General features: G+C 48.7%; 1 protein-coding gene across 2 annotated transcripts in view; it reads left to right on the top strand.

Annotated features, from left to right (window-relative positions):
- KCND1 (potassium voltage-gated channel subfamily D member 1) overlaps positions 1-26930 on the top strand; it is a 760024-nt gene that overhangs the window by 668654 nt on the left and 64440 nt on the right. For both annotated transcript variants that reach the window (XM_078664129.1, XM_078664128.1), the window contains exon 2: positions 8598-8760. In XM_078664129.1, coding sequence (XP_078520255.1) covers positions 8598-8760 — 163 coding nt within the window. The remainder of the gene's footprint in view (positions 1-8597; positions 8761-26930) is intronic.

The raw sequence follows: 26930 nt of genomic DNA, 5'->3' as shown, positions 1-26930 counted from the left end.
ACTGGTGAATGGTGTGTGAAGCTGGCCCAGTGTGGGGTTGGCAGACACTGGTGAATGGTGTGTGAAGCTGGCCCAGTGTGGGTCTGGCAGACACTGGTGAATGGTGTGTGAAGCTGGCCCAGTGTGGGGTTGGCAGGCACTGGCGAATGGTGTGTGAAGCTGGCCCATTGTGGGTCTGGCAGACACTGGCGAATGGTGTGTGAAGCTGGCCCAGTGTGGGTCTGGCAGACACTGGTGAATGGTGTGTGAAGCTGGCCCAGTGTGGGGTTGGCAGACACTGGTGAATGGTGTGTGAAGCTGGCCCAGTGTGGGGTTGGCAGACACTGGTGAATGGTGTGTGAAGCTGGCCCAGTGTGGGGTTGGCAGACACTGGTGAATGGTGTGTGAAGCTGGCCCAGTGTGGGGTTGACAGGCACTGGTGAATGGTGCATGAAGGTTGCTCCATTCAACAGCATTTGGAGTTGGCTGTGTGTGGGATTGGCTGGTGCTGAGGGCAGTGTGTGAAGGTGGCTCTGCTGAATGTGTGTGCAGCTGTCTCAGTTTGGGGCTAGCATTAGTGAACAGCATGTGAAGCTTGCACTGGTGAGCAGTATGTGAAGCTAGCACTGTGTGGAACTGGCACTGGTCTCAGTGTGTGAAATTGGTACTTGTGAAAGGAGTGTTAAGCTGGCACTGGGGTGGAAGTGGCAAGCACTGGAAAGTAGTGTGTGAAACCTGCACTGTTGAATGGTGTGTGAGCTGCTCCAGGTGGCACTGGTAGGCACTGGCGGGTATTGTGTGAAGCAGGCTCTGATGCATGGTCTGTATACCTGGCACTCTGTCAGACTTGTGGGCACCCCTGCCAGTGTGTGAAGTTGGCCCTGGTGAATGGTATGGTGAGCTTGCACTGTGTAGCACTGGGAGCGGTGGCCAGTGTGTGTAGCAGGCTATGTTGAATGGTGTTTAGAGCTGTCTCTGTGTGGCAACTGCTCTGGTGGGCAGTGCTTGAAGCTTACACTGGTGGGCAGTGAGTGAAGACAGTACTGGTGAATGGTGTATGGAGCAGGCACGAGGGCAGTGTCTGAGTGTGTCTCTGGTGAATGGTGTGTGGGGCTGGCTATGCTTGAGACTAGCTGGTACTGGCGGGACAGTATTTGAGTGTGCCTCTGGTGAATGATGTGTGGAGCTGGCCCTGGGTGGCACCAGCTGGAACTGGGGGAGAGGGGGGAACACTGTCTGAGTGTGTCTCTAGTGAGTGGTCTGAGGACCTGGTTCTGCGTGGGTCTAGCTGGCACTCTGCGGAGCAGTGAGAGTGGGGCAGTGCCGGAGTGTGTCACTGGTGAATGGTGTGTGGAGCTGCCACTGGGAGGGGGCAGTGTATGTGTGTTTCCGGTGAATGGTGGAACTATTGCTTACCACTCCTTTCAGCCCCAGTATTTAGATTTGCAGAAACGCGGCAACATAAGGGGATTGCAAGTATTCAAACACTACTGTGGTATGAGCCCTGGCCTAATCAGAGAGGCTACATCAGAGCTCTTATATAATGAGATTGCTGCCATAGTTTGTGGCCGCACTACATGGCACCAAAGAGACAGGTGGATTTTGTTACAGGACGAGTAGATTTACGAAGCAACCTGCCCCATGGGCAAGTAGATATTTTATTAAATTCCACACCCCTGGGTCTGTGATGCTGGCTCTGCTTGGGACTAGCTAGCACCGAGGGACAGTGGGAGGGGGCAAAGTTTGATTGTGTCTCTGGTGAATGGTGTGTGGAGCTGGCCCTGGGTGGCGACTAGTTGGCACTGGGGGGCAGTGTCTGAGTGTGTCTCTGGTGAGTGGTCTGAGGAACTGGCTCTGCGTGGGTCTAGCTGGCACTGGGCGGGGCAGTGATAGTGAGGCAGTGCCGGAATGTGTCTCTGGTGAATGGTGTGTGGAGCTCGCTCCCCACCGAAACCAGAAAGACGGTCACCCAAGCACTCGTCAGCAGCAAGCTGGATTACGGCAACGCACTCTACGCCGGAACCACGGCCACAGTCCAGAAGAGACTCCAACACTCCTCATCCACGCACACAAAGCACTCCACAACGCTGGACCAGCATACCTTAACGAACAGCTGTCCTTCTACACCCTGAACTGCCAGCTTCACTCCGCCGACCTTGCCCTCGCCACCATCCCACGTATCCACCGAACGACCACCGGCGGTGGATCTTTCTCCCACCTCGCTGCCAAGACGTGGAACACCCTCCCCCACACCTGCGGCAGACCCAGGACCTGCTGACCTTCAGGAGACTCCTCAAGAACTGGCTGTTCGACCAGTAGCTGCCTCCCCCCCACCCCCTAGCGCCTTGAGACCTGCACCGGTGAGTAGCGAGCTCTATAAATGTCTTGATGGATTGATTGATTGGAAGTGCACAGTGTGTGCAGCTGGAAGTCACACTCCCCCCACCCCCAGTAGAGAGAGCAGATCATTAATGTCCCACCTCTGCCCCCCTACAAATAAAGTAACAGTAGCCTGCGGCGTGCAGCGCCCTGACAACCTGCACTGTGGTGAGCACGTCCAGAACTTACACATTCTTTCTTGGAATCAAATGCAGCACTGCTGTGGATAATTCAGGATGGATCTTGTTATTATTAATATGATTATTATTAGGTGTAGTAGTAATAGTTAAGTAGTAGTTGGAGTAGTACTAGTTGTAGGTGTAGCAGTAGTAGTGGAAGTAGTAGCATTGGCGGCTGGTGACATTTAAAAGTGGTGGGGAGTAAAAGTTATGGGGTGAGTGTTACATCTCCAGCAAGCCTGATGGACATAAATGGGCTTTAGGGGGCGGGAGGGTTCTCCCCAAAGAGAAACGTTTGAAAAAAAGAGAGGGCAAATGGAGCATTTTAATTGTTCCAGGACCACTGGAGCCCCCATGGGAGACCAGAGTGATAGACATGATGCAGTTAGTTGCCACCAGCATCCTGAGGCCCAAAATTAAACCTGCAGATGAAGGAAGCAGGCAGGGCTGGAAGAAGGGCAGGTGTAATGAACCTTTGACCCCAGAAGACAGGCTACCATTGGCAGGGGCATGGTATACTTTTGTACTGTTTAACCCCTCCCACGCTGGTGACGGAACCGCTCCGTCACGCCCCTTGGGTGGGCTGTGCTGGTGACAGAGCGGTTCCGTCACAGCCCGCTCGCCGCGCCTGTGCTGAGCGTTCTGAAGAGCGGGCGGGGCCGTGACGGACCTGCTGCGTCACAAGCACAGCCCACCCGAGGGGCGTGACGGAGCGGTTCCGTCACAAGCGCCGGAGCGCCGCACGGCCCCCCCACCCACCCCTTGGAGCTGCGGCGGAATAGCCACCGCAGCAAAGGGGTTAAAATACACAGATCATTTCAGTATTCTGTTTGCATATGTATATATGGAAAAAGAAAAGAATTATTGGCAAGCAAAAGAAACACCTGCGCAAAACGAGAATTTATCACTGCCCTTCCAAGCTATTCTGTCTGTATGCAGATGAGACGGCGAGCACGCGCTGCACAGTCGAGTTGCGCTGCTCTGTTGATTCATGGTTGGTGTACTGTTGTCAGACTATCACCCACATCAAGGCCCAGCAAGAAGACATCACTGCAAAAAATACCAACTGTAGACCTGCGTGGAAAGCCACAAGAAGCAGAATGCAAAAGGTGCCCATGGAAGTGGATGCGCTGGCATGGAATGGCTTGACATCCAGTGGCGGCTCCTCCACTAAGGCGGAGGAGCGTCGCCCCACTGCCATGAAGCAGCAAAAGAAAGGAAATAATAAAATGATAATAACGTAATGTTATCATTTTTGCAGCATTGCTGAGGGGGGTGGAGCAGCAGAACAGGAGAGGAGGGGTAGGACACTCCTAAGTGCCGAATGACTATTTGGTCTGCTATCTCCGGCCGTCCAAACCAGTCATGCGCACCTTGCCTGTTCTCCTTGCAGGCTGCATAACAGCATGCATGGAGAACATGCCTACCCCTCCAGACCCTGGCTGAGCGCCACATCACAGCGCTCAGACCAATCACAACATGGCATTGCAGCGTTGTGATTGGCTTAGGGGAGGGAGCCTGACTGCCTGCTATGGAGGAGGAGCACCGCTCCACTGCTTCACAGCTGTGCCAACTTTAGAAACATAAAATGATAACTTAGTTATTATCATTTTATGGTTCGTGTCTATCTGCATTGCGGGAGGGTGAGTGGGCACGGCTGCTCCGCTCTGGGAGCAGGGAGGAGTGGTAGGACACTCCTAAGTGCGCAATGACTGTTTGGTCGGCCCTCTCAGGCTGCCCAAAACAGTCATGCGCACTTCCCTATTCTCCTTGCAGGCTGCAATACAGCCTGCATGGAGAACATGCCTACCCCTCCAGCCCCTGGCTGGGCGCCGTGTAACAGCGCTCAGACCAATCACTATGCTGCATTGCAGCATTGTGATTGGCTGCAGGGTGCGTGGGAGCCCTGGTGCTTCCTGCTTCCTGCCAAGAAGCCAGGAACAGGACAGGACAACACACAGGAGAGGCGGCGGGGGGCAGCCAGCATGGAGGTAAGTTTCTAAGCTTCTAGAAACAGCTGCGACTATTGAAATCACTGAAACTTTACTTCCACTTCAAGGACCTATGAAACTGTGCAGTAGGGGGAACATCGTTTACAACGCGGTGTTTACTCTGCAGTGCCTTTACAACGATGCCATTACAACGCAAGACGTTACTACGACTTGCGCTGGATGGCTCAGTTGTATAAGGAATATTGTAATTTAATATTATAACACCTTCCCTACTGTTACGTGGACTGGTGTTGGAATATAAAATTATAAGATTCCACAATCCACGCCCTCCAATGCAAGTCGTTGTAACGACTTGCGTTGTAATGGCAGCGTTGTCATGTACTGCAATCTAAAAGATCGTATTGTACTGACATACATCCGTGCAGTAGCTATTAGTAGTGCATGTATTTTTCAGTTTAGAAATGCTAAAAGTGACAGAATATTGCACTCTGTTGGATATTTGACCTGCCGAAATGTAATGACAGTTGAGGAATTTAAATCATCCAATAATTATCTGATGTGTTAAATACCTACCGACTTGTACTTCTGAGCTATGCATGAAAAGGTGGTTACGCATGGGTCGGAATATACCGACCACCCAGTAATCAGGGCCACAGAGTTGGTACTGGTGGCTTAAAGAGGGCTAATAATACCATTAGAGGATCTCTCCTGACCTCACAGCACTGGGCGCAATGAGAGGAAGTTCCTGCCACACCCAGACTCCATCCCGCTAGGAGTCGGAAAGGAAAAAAATCTTTTTTAATGTAACCCTCCCACACTCTAGTAGTGTCATGCTTCATCATCGGGTTCACCCTGGCTCCTAAAGATTAGGGTGGGCTCGACTGTATTTCAGGGAGCTCTTTAAAAAAGCACTAAAAGACAAAACTAGAAGATAAAAAATCTCTGATGCACTCCAAGGTACCTCTTTATTCGCTGAGCGGATGGGGACGGTAAAAACTAAATTATGGAAGAGAGTTCAGGATTTAAAGGTCCAATGACCCTTGTTCGACCAACATATTTAAGTCGGGAAACAACCTTTACAACGCAGTCATTACATCGCACTACCTTTAGAATGCAGTCATTACATCGCACTACCTTTACAATGCAGTCATTACATCGCACTACCTTTACAATGCAGTCATTACATCGCACTACCTTTACAATGCAGTCATTACATCGCACTACCTTCACAACGCAGTCCTTACATCGCACTACCTTTACAACGCAGTCATTACATCGCACTACCTTTACAACGCAGTCATTACATCGCACTACCTTTACAACGCAGTCATTACATCGCACTACCTTTACAACGCAGTCATTACATCGCACTACCTTTACAACGCAGTCATTACATCGCACTACCTTTACAACGCAGTCATTACATCGCACTACCGTTACAATGCAGTCATTACATCGCACTACCTTTACAAAGCAGCCATTACATCGCAACATCCTTTACATCGCATGTCACTACAACGCATAGTACCCTTACACTATCCGACACTTACCCTACTGTTGCACTCACTGGAGTTAGATTAGTAATTTTTTCCCCTACACTATCCAACACTTACCCTACTATAGCACTAATTGGAGTTAGAATAGTAATTATTACCCCTATACTAGCCAACACTTACCTTAAATGTAATGTAACTGTATGCATTGTAATGGTATGCGTTGTAAAGGTATAATGCGTTGTAATGGAATGCGGTCTAAAGGTAGTTTCTGAAAATGCGATGGAATGGCATACCATGTAACAGAATGCGTTGTAAAGGATGTTGCGATGTAAAAACTGCATTGTAAAGGCATGCGTTATAAATGTATGCGTTGTAACGTCATACATTCATTTAAGTCCTACTCTGACAGGCCTAAAAAGGTCCTGGGCTGTCGTTAGGGTGGATTCACCTGTGGAACACTCCCCCAGCAACACGGCTATTCGCGCAATTGATTGATCATACGTAACATGCAATTAACAACTGCACGCCCTGGCAGGTTTATACTTGCCACTCTTGGTAAGACCCAAAGTTTGGGAACATATGACCCCCACGGTGGCCACAAGCCGGGTAGAGCAGGAGCCAAGAAGGTGCATGTGTGGGTAGGGACCCTTGATGGAGGTTTGACTACAGGGCCACCCCTTTGACCCCCTGACCCCTTGGGGTCATATATATATATATAGGTATTGTTAGTTCAGCTTCGGGAGGACATATCCCCCTTCTCCTTTCTTAGGTTAGAAAGGATCTCTGCACCCTCCAGGACTAGTGACTGTTCTCCACACTCCCAGCTCCTTGCCTTCAGGCTCAGAGAGGGCTGCTGAGACATCAGTTACAAGCACACAGATTTGAAGTTTCATCTCTTTGACAACAGCATCATCTGCGAACAACAAACATGGCCGCCGGCCAATACCAATGGCAGCTTTGCTGACATGCTAACAGTCAGAAAAGTGACATTAAATTTCAATCCCTTGGCAAAGTTAATTTCTATTTGCGGCGTTTGAGTCCATTTCAGGCAGTATTCACGTGGCAAATTTCTTTGTGGCTAAGACTGACTTAAAGCTGCTTTGGTAGCATGTTAATTTGTTCAAAATACTAAGGGCTAGATGTAGGTAATCCTCATTTACCGACTCTAAAATACCGAATTTTACCAATTCGGTATTGTAGATTCGGTAAATGATATGTAGCTAAAAATTCTGTATTTTTTACCGAATCGGTAGGATTCGGTAATTACTGAATCGGTAAAGCCTTGAGGCCCATAGGGATCAATGTCAATTACCGAATCGGTAAATACCGATTCAGTAAAAATACCGATTTGTCAAGGGGAACAGGGTGTCACTTTGACACCCTGTTGCACCCCTGATTTTGACTTGTGTGCCATGTGACACACATACATGCCCTTAGGGCATGTATGTATGTGTGTCACATGGCACAGGTGTACATGCACAGATGTGCATGTACACAGGTATTCGTTATTTACCACCAAATTGTATTTGGTGGTAAATAATGAATCGGTATTGGCCTGTGGCACTGTTTAAAGTGCCACCTACATCTGGATTTACCGATTCGGTAACTTCACCGATTCGGTATTTTACCGAATCGGTAAATTTACCAAATCAGTAAAATTAAGGCCACCTACATGTCAAATCCCAAATACCGGTCGGTAACGGCCGAAATCGGCCGTTACCGACCGGTATTTGGCGACCTACATCTGGCCCTAAATGTTTTGTATGTATATGGTATTTCTATAGCGCAATCCTAGCCACAAGGCAACAGAGATCTCTACATATGCGAAAAGGCAAGCTTAAACTCAGCAAATAAAGATAAAGGAGAGGACACTGAGTTGTGGATGGTTAATGTGTTGTGATGTAGTATTTTTTAAAGGGGTGAGTAGCTCTTCCCTAAACTGGAGCAGCACATTGTTTCTGTGAATGTCAAGACCAGTCAGTTGTTGGTCAGTCAGGGAGACCCCTGGGGCTCGCCGAATCTTTGAATGTCTCCTTTTGTGAGTATCAGGTGCCGTGTTAGAGCAGCGCAATCCTTGTTGTACGCTAAAACATAGAACTAGAGGGAAGAACTTATGTGGTATTGGCTATGACACAAAATTGAAACAGTTGTGTGATGTTTGATACACTAACAAAAAAATGAAGCAGTTGTTTAATATTGGTGGATGGGCAGAAGCACAGTGGCGGGAAACATCCTTTACGACGCAACTTTTTCCACGCAGTGCCTTTACAACGCAGGTTTTTCAACGCAAGTCATTACAATGAATTGCGCTGGGGGGCGCTCTAGGATAGGTAATAGTTTAATTTACTATCCAACACCTTCCCTACTATCCACGGGGACTGAAGTTGGAATAGTAAATTAAACTATTCACTATCAAGCACCCCCCCCCAACGCAAGTCGTTGTAACGACTTGCGTTGAAAAACCTGCGTTGTAAAGGCATGCGTAGTAAAAGCATGCGTTGTAACAATGTACATCCCACAGTGGCTATGTCTGGAGTGGGCATGATGGTGTGGAAACAACTACGTCAGCTCAAGTTAGTAAACGTCGCATTATTTTGTCTCTCCTATCCTAGGTATGGGGACATGGTGCCCATGACCATCGCCGGGAAGATTTTTGGCTCCATATGCTCCTTGAGCGGAGTGCTGGTCATCGCCCTCCCCGTCCCCGTCATTGTCTCCAACTTCAGTCGGATATATCACCAGAACCAGCGAGCAGACAAGCGAAGAGCCCAGCAGGTAAAGCTACTAGCATGCCAGGGATGAGCCGGGTATGGGGAGGTCAACGCATCAAGCTTCTCATTTTTGTGCTTAAGCGTGCCCAGGGAACTTAGGGCCTAAATTTGATCTTGGCAGATGGGTTACTCCGTTACAGCGGTGGTGAATATCCTGTCTGCCGAAATATAAATCCCAGAGGATATAATTGGATTTATATTTCAGTGGACGGGATATCTCATCCACCGAAATATAAATATCATACATCTGCCAATCTGGGACTGCCCTAAAATAGGTTACTTCTAGGTGACGATACATGAGATCCTAACGGTGGTTGCCCCGGGCAGACCCTACGCATTGTCACTGTACGGCATGTTAGGGGTTGGTCATGTAAAAAATAAACGAAGCGTTGCTACTCGGTTTGTGGACCTAGCACTGTTGTTGGCGAAACGATCGATAGCAATGAAATGGAAGTCGGCCAGACCACCAGACATTGAGGTCTGGTACAAAGAGGTGGTGCGATGGGGGAAAGCGGAGGGATGGAATTACAAAGGGAGGAGCGCAGGGGCCTTAGGAAAACGTACATTTCACTGGACTAGAACTCAATCCTAGGGGAGTTCGAAACATGCGCTGAAGCACATCTGGAGTAAGGTTACAGTAGAATGGATATTAAGGCACAGGGACGCTTGAGCGCAACACACTACACAATCTCAGTCTTGCTCAGGATACAACGCTAATAACACACTCGCAGCAAGGGACTGCAGAACATGACGACGTGTTACACTACACTTATGATTTCAAGGGATGACGGATGTATGACGAGAACATTATACTGAGAAGTGGATATGGGTCATTGCTGATGAGGGACCAAGCAGTGCGATGTATATAGTGTACGGGGGGAGGGGGGAATGGGGAGTTTTGACTGTTTACATAGGTTAAATAAGAAAAATGCGATGTATGTTATTCACTGGCAATGTACTAGACTGATGATAGTATACATGTTGGGACATTATATGACAGCATGTACCATTTTTTACCATCTATGCACAATAAAAATATTTTAAAAAAAAATAAAAAAAAATCATACATCTGCCAAAATATAAATCCTATTACATTCTATGTGATTTATATTACGGCGGATGGTATTTTTGTCACTGTTGTGATGGAGTAACCCGTCCGTCAAATATCGAGGTGTATGGGAACTCCATTTATATTCCAGCCCCATCACGTTGCCATATCTGTCTAAAAATTGTGTTGTTCTGAACTAAAACAAGCTACCACCCCCTGGTGACAACCTGATCTTTACTGGGAAGTGCAAGAAGCATAACACTAATAAATCTACTTACTCCAAAATAAACATCTTCACACAAGAGTTCAACCACCATTAGGGTGATTCCAACAACACAGCCGTCAATCGGTGGTCCTTGTTCGTTTTAGACAATGCCTCTGCAACACTACCCTCAACTGACCCGTATCAAAAGCTCTACTCTGGACCTTACAAGATGATTGTTGCTGAAAATCCAATACCAGTTGGCGGGCCTGACCATTACTTAATTCTGTTCTCATTGGTTGTAATGGAATGCGTTGTAATGGATGTTGCGTTGTAAAAAATGCGTTGTAAAGGTATGCGTTGTAAAAGTATGCGTTGTAACGTCATACATCCCCCCCCCAGAAGTAGGGACTCTCCTGCCTCTGCGGGGTCCCTGGCTCGGCTGGAGCAGCTGAGGGCACCAGACCCCCAGCAATCTGCAAGCCACCAGGGCAGAGAGCGCCCTAACGACAAACACAAGCTGGACAAGGCAAGCATTGAATAAGAAGCTAAGAAATAACAATGACACTGACGCCAACCAATGGGAAGCAGTGGGCGGGCTTTAAGCCCAATAGAAGTTCCTGGTATGCTGACAATAGGTCTTTGGAACCCTACAGCTCGCTCTGTCTGGGAGGTTGGACCTAAAATGAGTTTGTAATTGAACAGGAGGGATGGACAGATGGGAGCGAGGGCAGACCAGACATGGACAAGCTAGAGGGGACAGCAGAGGACGTCCATGAAAGAGGGGGGCTTGGACAGGAGGATCAGGACAGTGTGGATTGGAGGGACACACATAGGGAGGATGAATGTAGTGTCAGCCCATCCTGTGGACACTAGCCGTTTTTGCTGGACTAACTACAAATACAATTCTACAATGGGAAAAACAAAATGCTACAATGCAACAATGAAACAAAAAATCGTTTCCCCAGGTGCAAAAGAACCTCCTTTTTCGGAAGACATTGAACAAAACTTTCAAGGATTAAAGAGACTGAATTGAAGAGAATTGTATTTACATACAGAAGCAAAATTTGCATTTGGAACAGCAGCAGTGCGGAAACAAAGAATGCACTTATCGCCGCCAGACACTCATTCCTCCGGGGCCCCCCTGGTGCCAGAGATTGAAGGGGACCCTGGGCCCTCAGTACAAAGCTTGAGTGAAAATTGAGGCAGTCATTCAGTCGAAGGAGTTACCGGAGCCGCGGAGCCCGGTAATGACCCGGCGCAGCATTTCAGAACCATTACGAGTGAGTGTCACGCAGCCAGTGTGCAGGGACGCGGGAGTCAGCGGGGGGCCGCGGGAGTCAGTGGGGGGCGCGGGAGTCATTGGGGGGGGGGGGCGCTCATTCACAGGGTTTTCATTCATTCCGCGCACATCTCTCCTTGTCGAACCCGCTTCTCATCACGGGGAGACGGATCTGGAGAATATCCGGAGCTGCCAGCTTTACCGTAAACCTCGTAGTGCGGACTCAAGAGGAAACGCGGGCTCCTGACAGAGGCGGGAGGAGGGCGGAGGGTCTGAGACTGGAGATGGGGGAGGGGGGGGAGACGAAACCTCGAGATGCGCGGAGAATACAGAACCATAACAGAGAACTGAGGGGAGGAGAACTGGAAGAAGTGGCGGGGGAGTGGGGCACATATCGAGGAGGAAAGGAAACAAAAGAAGGGTCGAGGCGAGAGGTGGAGGATAGGAAACAGACGTGTTCATGCACTCTGCTTTTCTGTCTACATGCAGAGCCCTCCCTCTCTGCTCTGAGCTCAGTCACTGTGGCCGTCTGTCTTTGCTGTGAGCTCAGTCACTGTGGCCTCCGTCTCTGCTATGAGCTCAGTCACTGTGGCCCTCTATCTGCTGTGAGCTCACTCACTGTGGCCCTCCGTCTCTGCTCTGAGCTCACTCACGGGGCCCTCCGTCTCTGCTCTGAGCTCACTCACCGGGGCCCTCCGTCTCTGGTGTAACCACACTCACTGAGGCCTCCTCCTCTGGTGTAACCACACTCACTGAGGCCTCCTCCTCTGGTGTAACCACACTCACTGAGGCCTCCGCCTCTGGTGTAAACACACTCACTGTGGCCCTCCGTCTCTAGTGAAACAACACTCACTGAGGCCATCCGTCTCTGGTGTGAGCTCACTCACTGAGGCCTCCGTCTCTAGTGAAACAACTCTCACTGAGGCCTCCTCCTCTGGTGTAACCACACTCACTGAGGCCTCCTCCTCTGGTGTAACCACACTCACTGAGGCCTCCTCCTCTGGTGTAACCACACTCACTGAGGCCTCCTCCTCTGGTGTAACCACACTCACTGAGGCCTCCGCCTCTGGTGTAAACACACTCACTGTGGCCCTCCGTCTCTAGTGAGACAACACTCACTGAGGCCATCCGTCTCTGGTGTGAGCTGTGTGCATCCACCGATACGGGTACTTATGACCACGATGGGTCAGGGAGCTAGCTGTAAAAGGAAAGGCAGGAAAAATACAAACCCAACATATATAAACTTTGCTTTTCATATAATGACCACGGACAACTAGAAAGTTTCAAAACTTTATATAGAATTTTGTTTTGTAGATCATTAGACTTACAGATCAAAGACAATCAAGCAAAAAGAAAAACAGTGTAAGGATAATTATTTAGTTTATCTCAAAGTAGCATGACAGGGAACCTCCTAAGTGGAGCAAACTAGTATCGCAAGAACAGACCACTTATGAAGGAGCAAACTTATGCAAAGGTAAATCTAAGCTATTAGGTATACTTCATGAACATAAATGTAAACTTTGGAATCCTAAACAACCTTCATTAAGGGCAAAGTAGAACACGCTATGAATCAGAGTTATTTTAGTCAGTTTTATGAGAGAATTTCAGAGACCATATCAGGAAATTTGCAACTAAAATAGAGAAAATGATTTCTAAAAGGTAGGGTAACATAGGAACACGCTATGAAATTAAATGCAAAATGACTTTAATAATATGCAGTAGTTGCGGGAAAAAGCATGGAAAATTATCATATGCAAAAGGTATGTCTTTATTGAAGCAAAAGACAGAAAATTAGAAAGGTGCAGTTTTAAGAGTTTCAGAGCAATATTTACCTAGACTGGTGTGAAAACCAACCCTGGCCACGGGTCAGTTAAGGACAGGAAAACCCTCAAGGAAGGATAACCCTCAATGGGACAGCAGGTGCAGAATGGACACCCAGGACAGGACAGGAAAAACCAGATTAGGATCAGGACAGGACCACCAGGACACGACCAGCACCCGCAGTTTGGAAGCAACGCCTGCGCTCCACCCTCTCTGCAGCTATCAGTCAGGACCCCGATTGGATCAGCGAATTCCCCAGCAAAGTGCTCCGCTAGCACTTAAGGTTCAGTAAAACCTTCAGAGTCTATGGTCAAAATTCGGACAGAGAGCTCCGCAGCACCTCTGTATCAAGTCACCTATTGTGTGCGTTGGGTCAGTGACAGGTCAGCTATTCGGACAAGTCGGACAATTTCCCTAGGTGAACCTAGGCTAGTTATACTGTTTTGGGACAGGGTACCACCCCCCAATGTTGCAAAGTGTCAGAATTCCCAATTTTGATTGGTCCTAAGGTAGGATTTGGTTAACACACCAATCAGAACAGACTATTGCAAGTCCTAATTTAAATTTTAAGGTACCGCCTAGCAAGATTGGGGTTCCCATGAGAGAATATGCAGAATACAATAGAAAAGATGTCATTGTATCAGTTCGAGAACATTTCAAACTCCATCGTGCTGGGTCAGAGGTGGCGCTCCCATGAGCATCTTGACTGTGGCTGCCAGCTGGCTGAGTTCCACTGCCCAAGGTTGTTTCTTGCCTCGCATCTCGAGCATGCGTGGAAGGGACCTTCAAGATGGCTCACGACCCATTCGGACCCCCCATTTCCCGCGATACATGAAAAGTAAGCGAAAACAAATTAAAACATAGAAATAAATGAATGCATTACATGTCATGATTTTGTACTTCAGTTTTATCAGTATAAAAATATACTATGCTGTTAAGAATAAGTGCAACATATAACGAAACGTTGAGCAACAGCACGAGCTCCACCACGTTATCACATTAAGCTGCCATTTTATGGCGATTACGCATGCGCACCCTTTCCCTCCAAACGGTGACTGCGTCACGACACGTGATTATACCTAACGCATGCGCAGAATCAAAAATGCAAGCAGCGGCCATTTTAAAAGTACGAGAGTTATTTATTTTAGTAAAACACATAGGCAAGCTTCTCTAATATAAAAATAAAAGATATTAGTAATACATACAATTTGTTTATGGTGTTAAAACAGATTCGAGGTTCATGACTCGAGCAAGTCGCGATGCAAAACCTTGCTCTATCATAACCACACTCACTGAGGAATCCGTCTCTGGTGTGACCACACTCACTGAGGAATCCGTCTCTGGTGTGACCACACTCACTGAGGAATCCGTCTCTGGTGTGACCACACTCACAGGAGGCCCTCTGTCTCTGGTGTAACCACACTCACTGAGGAATCCGTCTCTGGTGTAACTATGCTCACTGCGGCCTCCTTTCTCTGGTGTAACAACAGTCACTGTGGCCCTCCGGCTCTAATGTAAATAAACTCACTGAGGCATCTGTCTCCGCAGTGAGCTCATTCACTGTGGCCTCCGTCTCTGGTGTAACCACACTCACTGGGGCCTCCGTCTCTGGTGTAACTACACTCAGTGGGGCCCCCTCCATCTCTACTTTGAGCTCACTCATTGGGGCCCCAGTGTCTGGTGTAACCACACTCACTGTGGACCCCTGGTGTAAACACACTCATTGTGGCCCCCTCCATCTCTGCTGTGAGGTCACTCATTGTGTCCCCCACCGTCTTTGCTGTGAGCTCACTCACTGGGGCCCTCGGTCTCTGGTGTACCCACACTCACTGTGGCCCTCCGCCTCTGGTGTAAACACACTCCTGTGGCCCTCTGTCGCTGGTGTAAACACACTCCTGTGGCCCTCTGTCGCTGGTGTAAACACACTCCTGTGGCCCTCTGTCCTGTGGACCTCTGTCGCTGGTGTAAACACACTCCTGTGGCCCTCTGTCGCTGGTGTAAACACACTCCTGTGGCCCTCTGTCGCTGGTGTAAACACACTCCTGTGGCCCTCTGTCGCTGGTGTAAACACACTCCTGTGGCCCTCTGTCGCTGGTGTAAACACACTCCTGTGGCCCTCTGTCACTGGTGTAACCTGATCCATTTTGTTATGAGACTGCCTGTGCCAAAGACACGGGAGAAAGCGAAAGGGCCATAGTGTGCCGAAAGTGGGCGGGCTTCTCACAGGAAAAGTTCAGTAGTACCCTTTCTCAGGTGGGCCTACCTGGAGGCACAGATGCCAAAATTGCGTGCATAAACTTGGACAGACGGATTACAGAGGCCCTGGATAGAACCGCCCCCTGGTCACAAAAAATACCAGGTAGAGCACAAAAATCTGCTCCTTGGTATACCGCTGCCCTGAGAACGGCGAAAGCAGATTGCAAACGCCTGGAAAGGCGGTGGAGGAAAGACTTCTCTGACCAGGGGAGGAGGGAGTATAAAGAGACATTGAAGAGCTACCATGGGCTCATTATAAGGGCGAAGGCAGTATACTACCTGGAGAGAATTGGGTCGGCGGGGAATTCAACACGGGAACTGTTTAGGGTTTACAAGAAGATATCTTCCTTAGCTACGTCGGCTGCTCCGGCTGTGGGCTCAGAAGAGCTATGCAACCGCGTGGCAGATTTTTTCTCAGACAAGGTGGACAAAATGTATTCCACTTTTCCTGACTCCGCCCGAGTAGGATATGAGGTGGTGGAGGAGATAGGAGAAAGAGTACGCCTGGGAGGGTGAAGGGTTGAAGAGTTTCACTGTGCCCCCCCTCCCTCCCCCCAGAGCAGTTAACTAACATTTGTATTAGTATTACGTTGACCCGGCCTCCCCTAAAGTGCTGAGAGGGAGCTTGGATTTCCTGGAGCCATATATCAGACACCTGACGGAGGCCTCATTCAGGACTTGCACAGTGCCAGGATGCTGGAAGGAAGCTGTGGTCCTCCCGCTACCCAAGAAACCTCATATTGGCCCAGATCAATTGGATAATCTTCGTGCCATCTCTCTTTTATCGTACTTTGCCAAGGTTGCGGAGAAAGTGGTAAATATGCAGCTGACGGCGCATATTGGGAAATTCAATCTCCTGCATCCCACTCAGTCTGGATTCCGGGCCTGTTACTCAACGGAATCTGCCTTGCTTTTTGCCACCTAAACCATCAGGCAATATGTGGATGCGGGTCAGACGGCGGCCCTGATCCTGTTGGATTTAGGTGCCGCCTTTGACACTGTTGCCCACCACACTCTGGCGCAGTGTCTGAGGAAAGGAGGTGTGTCTGGCAGTGCCCTGAGTTGGATGAAATCTTCTCTGTCGGAGCGCAGCTTTCAGGTGAGGCAGGGCTCCCGCTATTCAAAAGTCATCAAATTAAGACATGGGGTGCCGCAGGGATCGACCCTGAGCCCGACCATGTTCAATCTCTATGTGGCTCCAATAGCGGAGATTGCTGATGGGTTTAGGATCAGGGTTGTGTCCTATGCCGACGACACGCAGCTGGTGGTCTCCCTAACACAGGCACAGGACAAGTCAGCCTCCAATTTCGTGGCATGCTTTCAAGAGCTGGTCTCATGGATGGCTAACAACTGCCTGAAGTTGAATGGCAATAAGACCGAGGTGCTTGTGGTGGGCAGAGCCCCGTCGGTGTGGTCATCGGCTTGGTGGCCCCAGAGTTTGGGAACCACCCCTGTCCCCTGTGCTCAGGCGAAGAACCTGGGGGTGCGGTTGGACACAAGGCTCTCCTTTGAGTACCAAACCGGGCGGGTGGCAGGCGCCTGTTTTGGAGTCCTGAAGGTCCTTCGCAAAACCCTGGATATGCTGCCTACGTCAGCCAGGAAGACCATGGCCCATGCCCTGGTGACATCGCGCCTGGATTATGGCAATATTCAATACCTGGGTGCTACGACGAAGTGCATGCTCAGACTCCAGGGGGTGCAGAACGCAGCAGCCCATCTGGTTCTTATGCGCCCGGGCTGCACTCCACTGGCTGCCGATAAGAGAGAGAGTCCTGTTTAAGGCACTGTGCGTATGCCATCGTATTATTCAGGGGACGGCTCCTTCCTTTCTGGCTGAGTTACTCACCCCTTATGCCCCAACACACCAATTGAGATCAGGTGGGGCGGGTTTGGTGTGCGTTCCCGCTATTAAGAGAGCAAGGGTGGGTGGACGCTCCTTCCGCCTGCTGGCTGCCCAGCACTGGAACAGACTCCCCTTGAGTCTCCGGATGGAGGCCCGGGAGGGCATATTCAGGAAAAGTTTGAAAACGCATCTCTTCCCCCGGGATAGATAGGATGGGTGAGGTTCAGGGTGTGAAAATCTGTGCAGTTGCACCGCAGCGCGGGGACACACTGGCCGAGTGTAACCATGCGCTTTATAAATGTTCCTATTATTATTATTATTATTAACCACACTCACTTGGGTCCTCCATCTCTGGAGTAACCACACTCATTGTGGCCCCCTGGTGTAACCACACTCATTGTGGCCCTCGGTCTCTGTTGTAACCACACTCACTGTGCCCCCCAAAGTCTCTGCTGTGAGCTCACTCACCGTGGCCCTCCGTCTCCCGTGAGCTCACTTACTGTCTCTGCTGTGCGCTCACTCAATGGGGCCCTCCATCTGCTCTAAGCTTACTCACCGGGCCCCCCTTTTTCACTCTGAGACTGACTATGGCCCTCTGCTGTGAGCACATTTTAAAATGGTCCATTTTTGTGCACACATCCAGTGTGGGCCCCTCTGGGGTGCAGGCACTCAGTGCTGTGCTCACTACCCTGCACACTCCCCCAAGGTCCTGTTGTGTACACACACTGACTGTGGTCCTCACTGCTGTGCACTTTTCCAAGGTCCTGTTGTGTACACACACTGACTGTGCACACTTTTCCAAGGTCCTGTTGTGTACACAAACTGACTGTGGTCCTCACTGCTGTGCACTTTTCCAAGGTCCTGTTGTGTACACACACTGACTGTGGACCTCTCTGCTGTGCACTTTCCCAAAGTCCTGTTGTGTACACACACTGACTGTGCACACTTTTCCAAGGCCCTGTTGTGTACACACACTGACTGTGGTCCTCACTGCTGTGCACTTTTCCAAGGTCCTGTTGTGTACACACACTGACTGTGGACCTCACTGCTGTGCACTTCCCCAAAGTCCTGTTGTGTATACACACTGACTGTGCACACTTTTCCAAGGTCCTGTTGTCTATACACACTGACTGTGGACCTCACTGCTGTGCACTTTTCCAAGGTCCTGTTGTGTACACACACTGACTGTGCACATTTTTCCAAGGTCCTGTTGTGTACACACACTGACTGTGGTCCTCACTGCTGTGCACTTTTCCAAGGTCCTGTAGTGTACTCACTGCCCTCTCCATGGCTCTCTCGAGTGCAAGTCCTCAGGGTGGTAATCTCTGCTGCTCTCATATTCACGGTGGTAATCGAAGAAAAAAAGGAACTATATTGGATAAATATAGGTTTTTGTTAAATTACATTTTTTGTTTAATTCTATTTTCAAGAAAAATCATAAAATATTCATTTTCATTCCTTTTTTATAAATGTCTTTTCCCAAAAATAATACCTATAAATCCTATTACCTTTTCCCCATAAAGAAATTGCAGTTTTATTTCAATCAATAATGAAACAATTTCATTGCAGAACGTGGATAGAAATCGTTATAAATGATAAATTGCTGAATGTAGCCTTTATATTCACTTATATGGTAGAAGTAAGGCATTCTGTGTAATTTCATGCTTATGAAATAATTCCAACCTGTAGCTTCATAGAAGTAGAAGAACCAACTCCACCCAAAACGTGCAGATGGCTGTGGGGCTCATTGTGGGTAGTTGAAAAATTGAGTCAAGAGGAAGGCTTTTGTGCTCAAAACACTTCTTCAGGGATGTTAGAACCGGGAGTTCAACTTGCTTAATTTGAGCCAGTTGTTTAGAGTGCTCAGCACCGGCACCTAATTGTCAACACTGGAGCGTGTGACAGTCTGCCACAAGGTGGCGCTGTTTGGCTAATTTAGAGATGACCACAACAACAGTTAATTATTGATTCAATATATATAAAAATTACTATTACCTGTCACTCAAGCCACTCGTATAGCTTTGGGGGCATGAAACAGGCCAAATTGTCACTAGGCCTGGGCAGAGTTCGCGGAGTTCTGTGTGCTAAAACTTTGCTGTGCTACACGGAGTTTTGCAAGTGGTGGAACGCTTTTGGTTGTGCCGTTCACGCTGATTTTTAGCGCCCGGGTGTTTGTCCTGCGCTGGAAAATCAGAGCGATCAGCACCATGCACGCCACAAGAGGGCGCTTATTCTTTCTGCCGCTCGAGTAAATGTTCTACTCGCACGGGAGCTTCCTCAAAGCGAACGGAAGGTTTCTCAATGCGAGTAGAAGCGGCCATCTGCAACTGCCCACATTGACAAATCTCGCCTGGAGGTGGTCTGGAGTAAGATTTTCCTTGCTCTCCAAACTTAACGTATGCGAGCGAGGAAAAAACTCGGCTCAGAGTTTTTCGGAACTTTGCACACTACGAGGAGCGTTGTTACACTTGTAGGAGTGTGATGGTAAGTAGTTATGTTTTTACTTTTATTGGCAGCTCTGGCAGGGCCAATGTGTGGTGCAAGCTGCAGTAGCCTCCTGACGAGAGCCCTGGCACTTATATTTTTACAAACTAAGCACTTGTCCGAGTGTATGCACGCGCTTGGGCTTGTGTGCTTGCGCACATCCACTATGGTCCTGTTGTGTATGGACACTGCACTAGGGTTCAGGCTAGTTTCCTCTGAGAGAAGAAGAAATGTACTCACGGATGTATGACATTACAACGCATGCTTTTGCCACGTATGCTTTTACGACGCAGTTTTTACAACGCATGCTATTACAACGCATAGTGCTTTGGGGTGCTGGATAGTGAATAGTTTAATTTGCTATTCCAACCCCAGTCCCCGTGGATAGTAGGGAAGGTGTTGGATAATAAATTAAATCTATTCCCTATCCTAGAGCGCCCCCCAGCTCAATGCGTTGTAATGACATGCGTTGTAATGGTTGCGTCGTAAAGGCACTGCGTGGTAAAAGTTGCGTTGTAAAGGATGTTCCCCGTACTCACCTATGATTCCGAAGAAAGGGTTGTCCTCACTTTGGAACCCTGCACAAGAAAGCACCTTCCCCCCAGCTAAGGAGTGTGTGAGTGAGGACAGTGAAAAGGGTCATCATATGGCATCAAAGATTGATTGTCAAAGAGATCTGGTAATGATTGGCTTGCTAGGAAAATGTATTTAGAAGATCCCAACATGCAACCGAGTCCTTTGGGTGAAACCCTTCTGCGGACTGGGACTCAGTGCAAAGACTTCATTGCAGCAACAAGTGGCTGACATTTCCTGAGGCCAAAGCGACTCTGTTTGCAGAAGGCCTTGGCTGCTAAGTCTGGTTGTAGAAATCCAGCCAAGAGTGGACACAGACATTGACAACCAGAGGCGGCTGGCATGGATCAGGGGTGGCAGGGATAAGGGCAGGTGAGGGGTAGGCATGAGCAGAGAATTCCGCCAGCGGAGTCTGCAGAGATTTCCCTACTCCGTGCTCCGCTGAGAACGAGGAGTACGGAAAAAACTCAGACTCCGCAGCGGAGCAGAGTTAGCCAGCCCCCGCTAAATTGGACCCCCGCCTCCACCCCGCCTAAATTAAAATACTACTACACATAATTTAAAAAGAATAAAAGTCACTTACCTTTTTTTGCGGCGTCCCCGGGCTGCCCTCCTCCTCCTTGCCGTACATCTTGCACGATCTTGCACAATTTAGGCGGGTTGGAGGCGGGTGGTGGAGCCGAGTTCCACGGAGTTTACCCCCAACTTGTGGAACTCCGCGTGGCAGCACTATGCAAGCTCCGCCTGAGGTTAGTGAGGGGGGCGGGGGATTTAGGGAGTAGAAAAAATAATTAAAACGTACCTCCTCACCGTGTCTCTCCTCGTTGGCCCCCGGAACAGGAAGCACCCAGGCTTCCCTAAGCTATTCACAATGCTGCAATGCAGCGTTGTGATTGGTCTGAGTGCCGTGGTTCGGAACTTAACCAGGGAATGGGAGCCTCAGCATTTTCTCCACTGAAGCTATAATACAGCCTGGATGGAGAAAATGCAAAGTGTGCATAACCGTTTGGCTGGCCTGAGACGGTTGGCCAAGCATTCATATGCACTTTACAGAGTGCCCACCACTGCTCCCCCTGCTCTGAGAGCAGAGCAGCCCCACCTGCCAAGCTGCCGCAGCAGGAACAAATAAAATGATAAACACAACAAGCATCATTTTATTTTGCCTTTATTTCCACTGCTGAAAGCAGTGAGGCGACGCTTCTCCGCCTTAGTGGAGGAGCCGCCACTGTTGACAACCAATGCTCTAAGACGCATAGAAGGAGGCTCAATGCACCAGAAGATACCATCTACAGGAAGATAACAAGCTAAAGCCAACAGGAAGGACTTGTTGTTTTTTTGTACAAAATACTTCTCAAGTCAAGAGCTTCTCAGGGGGGGGCAGAGACTCACAACACCTATTCATCTCTTAAAGCTTAGGGCAGGAGAGTAGCCTGGCAAATTAAGTACGCCCCACTTTGAGGCCTATCGCATTAAATAACAGAGAAACATGACTGATCCTAAATTTTCCTATGAATGCCAGTGAATATTGTTAACTCAAGGCAAATTTGGAAAGAATCGTTCATAATACTGCATTTTATAGCATGGTTTTAAAGAATTTGGTCAAAAACTGAATTTACCTCGATTCTTTCTCCCTTCTTTCTTTGGTTTTAGTCTTTTTCACTGTGTCCTTCTTTTTTGTCATCTTTCTCTCCTGCTTTCTATTGGTCTTTCTTTTCTTCATTCCATTTTCCTTTCAATCCTCTTTCCATCTTTCTTTCCCTCTGTCCGTACTTCTTTCATTCCATCTCTCATTCTTTATACCTTTCTGTTTTTTTATATTTAATTTTCTTTCCGTCCTTCTTCCTCCAATGTTTTTATTCTTTTTTTGTTCCTTTCCTTTCTCTTATGACCCACTTGTCATTCCTTTTCCCCTTCATTCCATCTTTTTTCTTTTTCCTTTTTCTATTTCATCAATTTGTTGTTCTCTGTTTTCCTTCTCTCACCCTTCCCCATCTCCTTTTTTTCTTCCCATTATTTCAGTCTATTTTCCTACTCTCCATATTTCCTTCCCTCGCTCTAGTTTTCAAAGTAGTTATTTGTTCCTTGCATCTTTCCTTCCTGCTGTCTATCTTTCCATGCTTCTTTTTTAGGTTTCGACCTGGCGAAAAGCTGCGCCACGCAGCTTTTCGGCGCAGGTCGAAATCTTTTGAGTTACACTGTGTGCTTTAGTTCAGCCTCTCTCTTCCATTGGCTAGCTCCATAAATGGAGGCTAGCCATTGGAAGAGAGAGGCGTCTGTCATTCACCGAGGCGATTGGTGGGCGTTCCGTAGAATTTTTCCCTTTTGCCTACGTCATGCGGCGGTGGGCGTGTTTTTTTTTTTTTTTTTTCGGCAATGCGGCCGCCATTTTTTCGTGGAGCTGGGGCGGACGGGTCGATCCTACATCCTGAAACATCAAGGGTGGTCTGCTCGTCTGTCTTGCCCAACAGCTGGAGACTTGTTCTGTCCAGAGATGCCCTTATTTTATTATGTTTTATCCTTGTCGTAGTCTGCGAAAAAAGACATATGATTTTGTGAATAGTGTTAGTTTGTGGCACTCCTGTAACCCTGTTGGGTACTATGACATACGCGGAAGATGAAGGAGGGCGTTTTAGGTTGATTGTGCAAACTGAAGTCCTCTAATTTTACCTTTCATTTGAAAAGATGTGATGGGTTAGCGGCCGTGCTTTTTTGCCCTGCACAGCCCGTAATGCAGAGCCAGACTGATTTCCTAGAGGCTGTGTGGACTTTGATGACAGTAGGTGGTGGTGTAGACGTTGTTTTAGACTCTTTAAGCATGTTAAGCTGTTCAGCACAGTTGAATACTCTGTGCAACCGAACACTGAGCGACGTCACTCCTTTCCTTTTATCCCTGTGGCACCTTATTTTTGCTGACGGACACACAGCGACTTAACTTTTCTATATTGAAGCGGGGGTTTGGGCTCAATTGCGAACGCAAACAGTGCTTGGTGTAAGCATCTTTAAATTTCAGGTCGTGTCTCGTATGCTTTAAACTAACTTCCTTTCAGATTTAGGCTCAGTTAAATATTTTTCTGCCTTATGGACAGACTGTGGAAACCCCCTTAATAGCCATTCGGTAAGTGGCCGTTGGACTACTTAATATAATAAAGATCACATGGCCTAATTCCAGGCATTTTAACAATTCTGAATGCGTTTGTTTTTCTTCACTTCCTCCATGAGAGTAGGCACTGGAGCCGCATTGCCTATTCTGCTGAGCTGTGTTTTAACTCCGTGAAGTTTGGCGAAGAAAAGTGATTTCTGCCTGTTAATATAAAGGATCTTAATTCAGGATTGACCAGATGAATTTATACAGCTGCCTAAGTCTGTAATTGCAGTGCAGAGTGCAAAGTGAGTGTGCAGAGTAGTGAGTGCAGTGAGTGAGCAGAGTAGTGAGTGCTGAGTAGAGAGTGCTGAGTAGAGAGTGCAGAGTAGAGAGTGCAGAGTAGAGAGTGCAGAGTGCAAGGGAGTGCAGAGTGCAAGGGAGTGCTAGGGAGTGCAGAGTGCTAGGGAGTGCAGAGTGCTAGGGAGTGCAGAGTGCTAGGGAGTACAAGGGAGTGCAGAGTGCTAGGGAGTGCAGAGTGCTAGAGAGTGCTAGGGAGTGCAGAGTGACTAGGGAGTGCAGAGTGCTAGGGAGTGCAGAGTGCTAGGGAGTGCAGAGTGCTAGGGAGTGCAGAGTGCTAGTGAGTGCAGTGTGTTAGGGAGTGCAGAGTGCTAGGGAGTGCAGAGTGCTATGGAGTGCAGAATGCTAGGGAGTGCAGAGTGCCAGGGAGTGCAGAGTTCTAGGGAGTGCAGAGTGCTAGGGAGTGCTAGGGAGTGCAGAGTGCTAGGGAGTGCAGAGTGCTAGAGAGTGCAGAGTGTTAGAGAGTGCAGAGTGCTAGAGAGTGCAGAGTGCTAGGGAGTGCAGAGTGCTAGGGAGTGCAGAGTGCTAGGGAGTGCAGAGTGCTAGGGAGTACAAGGGAGTGCAGAGTGCTAGGGAGTGCAGAGTGCTAGGGAGTGCTAGGGAGTGCAGAGTGCTAGGGAGTGCAGAGTGCTAGGGAGTGCTAGGGAGTGCAGAGTGCTAGGGAGTGCAGAGTGCTAGGGAGTGTTAGGGAGTGCAGAGTGCTAGGGAGTGCAGAGTGCTAGGGAGTGCTAGGGAGTGCAGAGTGCTAGGGAGTGCAGAGTGCTAGGGAGTGCAGAGTGCTAGGGAGTGCTAGGGAGTTCAGAGTGCTAGGGAGTGCAGAGTGCTAGGGAGTGCAGAGTGCTAGGGAGTGCAGAGTGCTAGGGAGTGCAGAATGACTGCAGAGTGCTAGGGAGTGCAGAGTGCTAGGGAGTGCAGAGTGCTAGGGAGTGCAGCGTGACTGCAGAATGCTAGGTAGTGCAGAGTGCTAGGGAGTGCTAGGGAGTGCAGAGTGCTAGGGAGTGCAGAGTGCTAGGGAGTGCAGAGTGCTAGGGAGTGCAGAGTGACTGCAGGGTGCTAGGGAGTGCAGAGTGCTAGGGAGTGCAGAGTGCTAGGGAGTGCAGAGTGACTGCAGAATGCTAGGGAGTGCAGAGTGCTAGGGAGTGCTAGGGGGTGCAGAGTGCTAGGGAGTGCAGAGTGCTAGGGAGTGCAGAGTGCTAGGGAGTGCAGAGAGCTAGGGAGTGCAGAGTGCTAGGGAGTGCAGAGTGCTAGGGAGTACTAGGGAGTGCAGAGTGCTAGGGAGTGCAGAGTGCTAGGGAGTGCAGAGTGCTAGGGAGTGCGAGGGAGTACAAGGGAGTGCAGAGTGCTAGGGAATGCAGAGTGCTAGGGAGTGCAGAGTGCTAGGGAGTGCAGAGTTCTAGGGAGTGCAGAGTGCTAGGGAGTGCTAGGGAGTGCAGAGTGCTAGGGAGTGCAGAGTGCTAGGGAGTACAAGGGAGTGCAGAGGGCTAGGGAGTGAAGAGTGCTAGGGAGTGCAGAGTGCTAGGGAGTGCAGAGTGCTAGGGAGTGCAGAGTGCTAGGGAGTGCAGAGTGCTAGGGAGTACAAGGGAGTGCAGAGTGCTAGGGAGTGCAGAGTGCTAGGGAGTGCAGAGTGCTAGGGAGTGCAGAGTGACCAGGGAGGGCTAGGGAGTGCAGAGTGACTAGGGAGGGCTAGGGAGTGCAGAGTGACTAGGGAGGGTTAGGGAGTTCAGAGTGACTAGGGAGTGCTAGGGAGTGCTAGGGAGTGCAGAGTGACTGCAGAGATTAAGCTAATAGCAATGTAAATGACAATGCCATTTATTTATCTGTTTTCAAAACCAACACATAAATACAAATTTTGTCATTTACAATGCCAATAGGTCTAACTTTTCCAAAGGCGAAACCATTGCATTGTAAATGCTTGTTATTTATTTCCTTCCATCCTTGTTCTTTCTTTCCTTTCTTTTAATTTCTTTCCTTATTTCCATTTTTCTTTTGTGCCGTTTTCCATCCTGCTTCCTTTTTGCTTTAAATGTTTCTCTCCTCGTTTGTATTCTATTCTCCTTCCTTTTTCACACTCTCTCACTCCATTTACCTCTAAAATAATCCCAAAGCAAGTGTAGTTCTGGCTGAAGACAGCTGCACAGGTGCTAATTCCACATGGTAATAGTGGTCTGCATTCGCCCTCTAGTGGTCAAACTACTCCAACTCCATAAATACATTAAAGCAGGAAAAAACCACACAAAAAGGAGTGCCTCGAGAGTCCAACAATTGTACTGTAGAGTATGTTCTCTTTGTTTCATCTCTCCTGCTTTCATGAAGTACACATAGTTCAATGGTGTAAATATCAATTTACTCTTCTCCAATATCAAAATAACATGGGAGATGTGGTATGAAGTCTAAAAGCAATTCTCTTTATTATTCTTCAATACATCAAAAAACAGCCCGGCCAACACGTTTCGTCCTCCGAGAGGACTTCATCAGGGTTAATGTATTTCTTTACGTTAACCCTGAGTAGAGAGTCACCTCTTCGGTCTGTGAGAAATCCTTCAACCATCTGATGACGTGCTCACACTTGTGGTTCTCTTCATGACAGGGAATATTGATTCGACTGTCACTGTCCTGGTACTGGTTTGAGGTTGTTTGCTCAGTTTGTGTTTCTCTCCACTCCAGAGTAGACACAGTCTTTGTGTTCTTGTGATCATCCCCAACAGGAAGTAAAGAGAAGCATCTCCAGGAAGAGCACCAAAAAATAGAGCAGAATGAGGCGTGATGTTTTCAAAGCAGACAGCCATCAGTCTTTTGGGGCAGCTGCTCTGGGAGAGACAAAAGACAGGCCTGACAGAATGGGTCATCTTATACTTACGAAGGAGACCACTGGCATCACCTCCCCAGCCCCTCCATCTCTGCTAATGAGGGTACTCCGGATGGAACAGTCAGGCAGGGGCTACTACTGGAAGGCGACTGCTACATGTCCATGGGAAGTCCCGCCCACATCCTGCCATACCACATCAGAAATGTCAACACTAACTACACTGTGCTCATCTGGGAGGCAGTTACAAACCAACCCATAACTCAGTGCAGTGGTGTAACGCAAAATATTGTGGGGTCCTTGCAGAATGTGATGAGAGACCCCGGAGTCTGCTGTGCCTCACAGATATTCATTGGCCTTGGGCTGAATGGGAACCCTGGATTGGTTAGGGTCCCTTAAGGGTTGGAGGGACTGCGTGGGCTT

The sequence above is a fragment of the Lissotriton helveticus genome, chromosome 10 (genome assembly GCF_964261635.1).
Source record: "Lissotriton helveticus chromosome 10, aLisHel1.1, whole genome shotgun sequence".
NCBI classification, from domain to species: domain Eukaryota; kingdom Metazoa; phylum Chordata; class Amphibia; order Caudata; family Salamandridae; genus Lissotriton; species Lissotriton helveticus.
This window is presented reverse-complemented; position numbering and strand designations above follow the sequence as displayed.